Raw genomic sequence first — 9,384 nt, forward strand, 5'->3', positions numbered from 1 at the left:
CCAGCAATTCCTCTCCTGGGCATATATCCAGAAGATGTTCCATTGGTAATAAGAACACATGCTCCACTATGTTCATAGCAGCCTTATTTATAATAGCCAGAAGCTTGAAAGAACCCAGATGTCCCTCAACAGAGGAATGGATACAGAAAATGTGGTACATTTACACAATGGAGTACTACTCAGCTATTATGAAGAATGAATTTATAAAATTCCTAAGCAAATGGATGGATATGGAGGGTAACATCCTGAGTGAGTAATCCAATCACAAAAGAACTCACATGATTTGTACTCACTGATAAGTGGATATTAGCCCAGAAACTTATAATACCCAAGATACAATTTGCAAAACACATGAAACTTACGAAGAATGAAGACTAAAGTATGGACACTTTGCCCCTTCTTAGAATTGGGAACAAAACTCCCATGGAAGGAGTCACAGAGACAAAGTTTGGAGCTAAGTTGAAAGGATGGACCATCCAGAGACTGCCCCCCAGGGGTTCCATCCCATAATCAGCTACCAAATGCAGACACTATTTCATATGCCAGCAAGATTTTGCTGAAAGGACCCTGATATTGCTGTCTTGTATGAGGCTATGCCAGTGCCTGGCCAGCACAGAAGTGGATGCTCACAGTCAGCTATTGGATGGAACACAGGGCCCCAAATGGAGGAGCTAGAGAAAGTACCCAAGGAGCTGAAAGGGTCCGCAACCCTATAGGTGGAACAACAATATGAACTAATCAGTACCCCCAGAGCTTGTGTCTCTTGCTGCATATGTAGCAAAAGATGGCCTAGTCGGCCATCACTGGGAAGAGAGGCCCTTTGGTCTTGCATACTTTATATGCCCCAGTACAGGGGAAACAACAGGGCCAAGGAACAGGAGTGTGTGGGTAGGGGAGCAGGGGGTGGGGGAGGGTATAGGGCACTTTTGGGATAGCGTTTGAAATAGAAATGAAATAAATACCTAATAAAAAATTGAAAAAAATAGTAAGAAACTGAGAACAGAGAATGAGCAACGACACAACAAAATCTAGTAGTGAGAATATTGTTTTAATTTATTTTATTTTTGAGGATTAAATATAATTATTCTAAAAAAAAAAGTCACAGGCTGGAAAGATGGCTCAGTGGTTGAGAGCACTGACTGCTACTCCAGAGGTCCTGAGTTCAATTCCCAGCAACCAAGTGATGGCTCACAATGATCTGTCAAGGGATTTGATGACTTTTTCTAGTGTGTCTGAGACATCTACAGTCAGTGCACTCATGTAGATATAAATAAATCTTTTAAAAATGTCAGATATAGTGATACATAGTGATCTCTATGCAAGTGAGAAACTGTCTCAAAAAATAAGTTGAATGATATGCCTCTGGTCTACGCATACACTCACTCACACACACACACACACACACACACACACACACACACACACACAGATGTGTATACAAATGTGTTCCCCACATTATTACACAAATATGTATACATGCACACATTCTCCACTACATTAATCATTAATACACAAATATGCCTATATGCACACACACACACACACACACACACACACACACAAACCCATGAGTTAAATATTTTATGCCTGTGGAAATTATAAAACATAATACCAGGTAAAAAGATAAGCACAGAGAACTGCCATATTTTACATTAATCTATCTGTGTAAGACGTCCACAACTGGCAAATCTGAAGAGAAAGGTGAACTCATGGTCTGTGCCACACAGAAATCAAATACTAGAAATGGTTGTGTTAGAGTTTCCAGAGTTCTTTCTGAGGTGATGAAAATATTCTGGGATTTAATAGTGGCATTGGCTACACAACCTTGTAACTCACAACACTATCTCAAAGATAACCAGGGACTATTAAGGGATTGTGCTAGGCACTTAGAAGAAGCATAACACAGAGATAAAAACTGTTTGGGTAGCTGTCCTGAGGAATGGGGCAGGATGAAAGAAATTAAGTTCATAAATATTTAAACTAGTATTTTAGAAAAAGTCCTAAAGAAACAAGAATGAATCAGGAAATGTATAATATCTGACAAATACCTGTTTGTGTTTGATTTTTGTGGTGACTTGGGATCACACCCAGGAATTTGAGTATGCCAAAAAATATTCTACCCCTTGGTGATAGCTTCACCTCCCAACTCTTTCTTAAACTTTCGTCAAAGGTTTTGGTTGAGAACAATTCTGTTCATATAAGCACCCACCAGGTGGTATAATCAGTATTTGTGAGTCTCTACCACATTTACCACTCATATATTTAAATCCATGACACATGCAGATTTCACAGGAAAAGATGAAAAACAAGATTTAGTCAACATGGGTTTTCGAGAAGTTCTAATTACAATATACAGATTGTTGTTGCTTCCCATGTTTTTGCATACACATGTAAAATTGGTGTTCAAGTTTTATGCCTATTGCTGTATTAAAGCATCCCAAGGGAAGAAGGGGTTTATTTGGCTAAAATTCCAAGCCATTGCAACCAAGGAGGACTCGAGGCAAGAACGTAAGTGAATAGTCACATCACATCCATAGTCAAGAGCAGAGAAAAATGAATGCACTGGTGCTGCTGGTTTGCTTCATTTAGCATCCTCTCATCTCACATAGTTCAGGCCCCATTGCCTAGTGAATGGTGACACCCACAGTAGTAGAGACCTTCCCACATTGCTTTGCTTTATATCAGTGTTCTAACTGTTAGTGACAGTTGTCCAAGTCTAGGGGAATTTTTCTCAACATGACATTTTAAAGAAATATTTGAACTACTAATAAGCTGGTACAAGAGAACCCATGCTTTCTAAACTGCTCTCTTAATTTTCATAAGACATTATTTACATAGTGTTTAAGGTGTGACTAGCTTGATCTCTTTCCTTCAGTCACTCACCCAACTTACTTTTCCTGACTTCGATACCTAAGGAAAAATGCAGACAAGCACTAAACAGTATCACATGAAAATAATCAAAATGTGATAAGAGGGACATGATAAAATAATATGCTTGAGGAGAATCTGTAATGTCAGCAAAATTTTTCATTCTAATTTAAATACCATCCAAGGGAGACCTCATGCAGCAGGTTCCTCTCTTCTGTATGGTGCCAAGTAGAATCCAAGAACTCTAATGACCCACTGATGCTTGCTATCACATACACTGTTCACTGTGTTCTGAAAGATTACTTTATCTAAAGCCACATGCAGGAGATAGAGAATCATATTCCTGTGTCTAGGGCTACTTGTATGTATGGATGAGTAAATTCTTACTAAAGTAGAACAAGTATTATGCTATATAACATTCTATCAAGACAGTTTTCATCCATACATAAGTACATCAAATTGCTTTTCCTAGGGAGACTTTCTTAGAATTTTTCTATTTTTCTACTTTATGTTCATTTTCAAATAGCAAATATATCATGAAAAATTAGTAAAGTCTAGTAACAATGGGAACCCAACAAAGAAACAAGGGTTAAACTTGATTGAAAGGGTGAGCAGAGTTATGTTGCCTCACACATAGCTCTAGCACACACCAGAAAGGCTAATCACAAAATGGCAGCAAATTATCAGTATTTTGTGAGTGAATCCATCAAGATTAAGAAAAAAAATCTTAATAATCTTAGACTTAGAACCTTAGAAAATGCTGCACTGCCTAGCAATGGGTTGATGGCTACATCTCACACTGAATATCTGTTTCAGTTTTCACATTCAAGCAATAATCCCCGAGATGACATTGCTACGGAAGCATATGAAGATGAGCTGGACATGGGTCGCTCTGGATCCTATCTGAACAGCAGTATCAATTCAGCCTGGAGTGAACACAGCCTAGATCCAGAAGACATTCGGGTAAGGACATATGGACTTCTTTCTTTTGTCACATTAGTTCAATTTATGCCACTGATGCAATCATATGCCAATTGAGGTGTGTGTGTGTGAACTCTTGTTTCTATGTTTAAAGAAAAAGAGGATGTCTGTGAGAGACTGAAAGAACCACAGAAGTAATACTACTGTGTAGAATCATGATATAATTGTGCTGCACAAAACTGTCTCAACAATTACACTTGCCCTGGTCATGCTTCCTAATCATGACTGGCATTATGGACATACATGCTTTAAAAAGTAAGATCACCCTATGAGCAGAGAGGCTGGCGTATTTAATATAATAGTAAACGCTGATCAGCCTCTGAAGGAAGAAGATGCTTTAGACTGCTATTCCTGAGTCCATCCTTTGCCACTTATGACTGTATCAATGGCTTCATGATGCTTCCAACACTCCATGGAGACTGTTCAACAGCAGTCAGGATGCTGGGTTTTGTTATAGTCTGAACTCAGTCTTGACGACAGATATGGAAAACTCCAAGTCCTTGCTTTGATCCATGAGACAAAGGCAAAACCTATGAGTTCATGTCTTTTTAAAGATTTATTTATTTATTTTATGCCCAAGAGTACTCTATCTGCATGTACACCTGCATGTCAGAAGAGGACATCAGATAACATTATAGGTGGTGACCGTGTGGTTGGTGGGAATTGAACTCAGGACCTCTGGAAGAGCAGACAGTGCTTATAACCTCTGAGCTATCCTTAAATTCATGTCTTAAAGGTCAATGTTTATATAAGAAAAAAACCCACAAAATTATCAGGAAGTTAAGAACAAGTAGCAATTGGTGAATGATGTTGTTACAATTGTCTGAGCAAGCCTAATCTTGTTTTTATAAACACCACCGGGCTATTTTCTGTCTGAAACACTAAATCTGTACCTTTTTAAATGTTCTCTTTCTGTGCAGGATGAGCTGAAAAAACTCTATGCTCAGTTAGAAATATACAAACGTAAAAAGATGATCACAAACAACCCCCACCTTCAGAAAAAACGGTGCTCCAAGAAGGGCTTAGGCCGGTCCATCATGAGGCGAATCACCGAGATCCCAGAGACAGTCAGCAGACAGTGCTCCAAAGAGGACAAGGAAGGCACAGACCACAGTGTGGCCAAGGGGACAGGCCTTGTTCGGAAGAATCCTACTGAGTCCTCAGGGAATACAGGGAGACCCAAGGAAGAGTCCCTTAAAAATCGGGTCTTCTCTCTCAAGAAATCCCACAGCACATATGACCATGTGAGAGACCAAACTGTAGAATCCAGCAGCTTGCCCATGGAGAGCCAGGAAGAGGAGGCCACGGAAAATTCAACCTTGGAGTCGCTGTCAAGTAAAAAACTGACACAAAAGCTCAAAGAAGATAGTGAGGCCGAGTCCACCGAGTCAGTGCCATTGGTCTGCAAGTCAGCCAGTGCTCACAACCTCAGCTCCGAGAAGAAGCCTGGGCACCCACGTACATCTATGTTACAGAAATCTCTCAGTGTCATTGCAAGTGCCAAGGAGAAGACACTCGGCCTGGCTGGCAAAACCCAGACTTTAGTTCAGGAAGACCGAGCTAAGTCCCAGAAACCAAAAGATAGAGAGACAATCAGGAAGTACTCAAATTCAGATAACATAGAGACTATCCCGAACTCCAGTCACATGGAGGAGCCAAGAAAGCCCCAGAAATCTGGGATTATGAAACAGCAGAGGGTCAGCCTCCCCACTGCCAATCCTGATGTGAGCTCCGGTATCACCCAGATAAAGGACAATTTTGATATTGGAGAAGTATGCCCTTGGGAGGTTTATGACCTGACCCCTGGTCCTATGCCTTCAGAACCAAAAGCTCAAAAACACGTATCAATCGCAGCTTCTGAAGTGGAACAAAACCCAGCTTCGTTTTTGAAGGAGAAGTCCTACCACAAGTCTAAGGCAACTGAAAGTCTCTCCCAAGCCAATCACAAGAGCATAGACAAGACAGAGGTGTGCCCCTGGGAAATCCACAGTCAGTCCCTTTTGGAAGATGAGAATCGTCTGATTTCTAAGACTCCAGTTCTCCCAGGGAGAGCCAGAGAGGAGAATGGAAGCCAGCTCTACACAACCAATATGTGTGCTGGGCAATATGAAGAACTGCCCCACAAAGTCGTAGCATCAAAAGTAGAGAATGAAAATCTCAACCAAATGGGAGACCAGGAGAAACAGACATCTTCCTCTGTGGATATCATTCCTGGCTCCTGTAACTCAAGTAATAACTCCCATCAGCCCTTAACATCACGAGCCGAAGTGTGTCCCTGGGAGTTCGAGCCCCTAGAACTACCAAATGCTGAAAGAGGCGTAACTTTGCCTGCCTCCTCTGCTTTAAGTGCAAATAAGATACCAGGGCCTCAGAAATAGGAAGTCTGGGACACTTTCAAAGTGGACCACCCTGGGAAGAAAGGGGTAATCCCGAGTTTGATAAAAATAGATCTGAAAATCACAAGTTACCAAGGCATCTTTGTTAGCCTAGGGAAACATGGCACATTGTGCAGTAAGGTGAAGGCAAGGGCTGGAGAAGGCCAGAAAAAGGCAATTATGCATCATAAGAAGGAAGTCTGACTCTGCCATGAAAAGCCAGATCAACACTGGAGGACAGCTTAGCATTTCAGCCTGTTTAAGGGACATTGCCCTGTCTGTTTTTACACAAGGGATTGAATGGTACCAAGCAAGATTCACCAGGAGGCATGGAAGACAGACACATGGATTTTAAGATGGGAAAACTTAGATAAATATGACTGTAATTCTAAGTAGCTGACTGAAAAGCCGACCTTCATTACCTATTTAACCTTGGTAGCACTGCTAACTTAATGCACCCCGATACCTTTTATATACACGATTGCTCTCATTTTCTTAAAATCTGTTCCAGTACATTGTTGTGTCTTGTATTCAAGCATTCCAGATTGTATAATTTTTGCAAATAACTTTGATATTATATGACACAACACATTTATGCAATCTGCAGCTACTCAATTGTCATTGCAACCTACCAAATACCTGCTATCATCTACCAAGTGTGGTTGAGTCTTGGAGTACAGTAAGCTTTCTCTGGCTTAGGAAGCCATAACAGTTATGATGAAAACTTTTAGTTTGGGCTGTGGTTTATATAGTGAAGTTGGGTCTGACTCTTTTGTTTCCCACCATGGCTTGTTGTAATGTCTTAATTTTTAAATAGAAGTTGAGTTGCTTATTCTACACTTCTTGTAGGGACTCTGAAGCTTTATTAATCTTGGAGATGAAGTAGTCCTACTTAGTCATTTGTCTCAGTAAGTTAAGGACAACTTATCCATTGTTTGTTCCAAGTCAGAGCTAAATCAACCCAATGCATCATCCTTCTCAACTCTTCCAGTATTTCACATTAGCATTTCCTAAGGAAGAAGCCGAGTGAGGAAACTGTGCTGTACATTGTTACCAACAGAAGAGGCCAACTCTAGGAGCGCCTTAACAACGAGTGCATACTGCAGGTCCAGGAAATTGCCTTTCATGACAAATACAGAAAGGTAGCTCCTAATAGCACTCTCCAGGGATTATTTTTATAAAGAGAAAAATTAATGATAGCATCAAGATCATTGTATGGATATATTTTTATTATGCATACTGAAAATATATTTTAAATTACCGTAAACTATTTATTCTCATAAACTTTTATTTATTGCTTCACCTAGGTACAGAATTTGCTGGGCTCAAATCCCAAAGAGATTTTATAACTTGATTTTCTCAAAGCCCATAGGTGGTACAGGGGCTCCCCAGTACCAGAACTTACAAGTCCTTCAAACTGTCCTTGCAAGCCACCTAGCTCAAAATGCAAAGCCTAAGATTGGTGTGCATACATCAAAGCATATCTTATAGAACTTGCTGCATTCCATGCTGGTCTCTAGCATAAACATCCTGAGCTTCTGACTTAGCTCTAAGGATTGCAATGCTGAAATAAGACTCTAAAATCCAGGCACATTTCATTTAAAGATGTATCACTTAAAACTACAGCCCAGGCTTGATTTTTCTCCCATCATAAATACTAAACAACTACTTATGTGACGAAGACATTTCCATCCATAGGAACTGTTTTACCTTTGGTGAGCAACAAGAAGAATTTGCTAGGATGATGCAGGAGGGGAGAAGGAATCAGAAGGTGGATATAAGGCTGTGCTTATGCTTTGTGTCTATCATCAAACTTTTCTCAGTGTTTACTTTTGTATTCAGGAGTAAGCAAGCACTTGAGGAGTTGGCAGAGCTGGGCATGCCCATTTGCTTGCTTCATTCATTACTCAGGTTGGTGGGCTAGGTTTGGAAATCTATAGAGATTTTATTGCTAACTGCTGCCTTCATTCATCCCCATCATCCCCATCCTTCCAATCAAAGCCTATCTACTTTGTGACTTTAGAATCCTATTTTGAGGAGCATTTGTGAACTTGGCTTAGAGTTTGTAGACTTGCGTACTTGTTTCACTTGTGTCTGAGAGCTGTTAGCACTAGATTTGCCTCTGAGAATTAAACAGGCAACTGTCACTGACTTCACTGCACTTCAGGGTGACCCTGCTTGATGTGTGGCTCACAGAAGATTTGCCAAATTATGCCATAGTGACAGTCTGCCCCTGCCCCCCATAGATTACTCTCCACCGCCACAAATCAGCACAAATAGCTAGGTTCTTTCCTAGAGCTTCATTTTCATAACTTATCACCAAAAGAAATTGAACTCTGTCATTCTGGAAGCTCGTTTCCCTGGCTGAGAACAATAGAAAGTGCGTACCGTGTGAAGGTCTCACAAACATTTGCTAGGTTGTCCTTTCAATGCATGTGCAGGCTGCACCCTGTTGTTGTTTTAAGCCAGGGTTTATAAATAAGTAGATTTATATCTGTCTTAATAGAAGTGTATATTTTATGCAAGAATTAAATGCTTTACAACATAAATTATGACTTGACCTCTCGTAAGCTTCGGTGGCAATACGGATTGAATCCCGACAGTTGTCTTGTATTTGCTTCCTAGGTTTCTGCATGCGAGTGGTGATAGGTAGGACTGACAACACACTGCCTTTGACTTCTAGCACTTAGCAGCCAAGAGTTTTAGAGTCAACAAAGCTGTAAGTCTCTTCACTTAACCTGTGGTTCTTCTAAAACTATTATCTAAATCTACAGCATCCCACCATGGAATACTTGGTAATTTATGTTGTGATGTGTTGCAGCATGTAAATAACTATAACTTCTCTGCAATAAAACATTTATATGAAAATGATTGGTGTGTTCATGTCTCAAAATTTGACCATATTTATGCAACTTATTCAAAGGAATTACATATAGACTTATGACATTGGTTCCCTCTGTGTGTGTGTGTCTTCTTGTTGCCTTCATAATGCTATTGCATTGTGTGTATGTGATGTTAGTGTGGTGTTTGTGTGTGTGTGCATCTTCTTGTTGCCTTCATAGTGCTGTTGCATTGTGTGTATGTGGTGTGATTGTGGTGTGTTTGAGTTTGTGTGTGTGTGTGTGTGTGTGTGTGTGTGTGGTGTTCATTTGGGTCCTAG

General features: G+C 40.3%; 1 protein-coding gene across 1 annotated transcript in view; it reads left to right on the forward strand.

Annotated features, from left to right (window-relative positions):
• The window catches only part of Gpr158 (G protein-coupled receptor 158), a 391,739-nt gene extending 382,647 nt beyond the window's left edge, over positions 1 to 9,092 (forward strand). The window contains exons 10-11 of the mRNA XM_021152640.2: positions 3,685 to 3,831; positions 4,770 to 9,092. Coding sequence (XP_021008299.1) covers positions 3,685 to 3,831; positions 4,770 to 6,227 — 1,605 coding nt within the window. The 3' untranslated portion in view covers positions 6,228 to 9,092. The remainder of the gene's footprint in view (positions 1 to 3,684; positions 3,832 to 4,769) is intronic.
• The last annotated feature ends 292 nt before the right edge of the window (positions 9,093 to 9,384 follow it).

This window comes from Mus caroli, chromosome 2 (assembly GCF_900094665.2).
Source record: "Mus caroli chromosome 2, CAROLI_EIJ_v1.1, whole genome shotgun sequence".
Taxonomy (NCBI): Eukaryota; Metazoa; Chordata; class Mammalia; order Rodentia; family Muridae; genus Mus; species Mus caroli.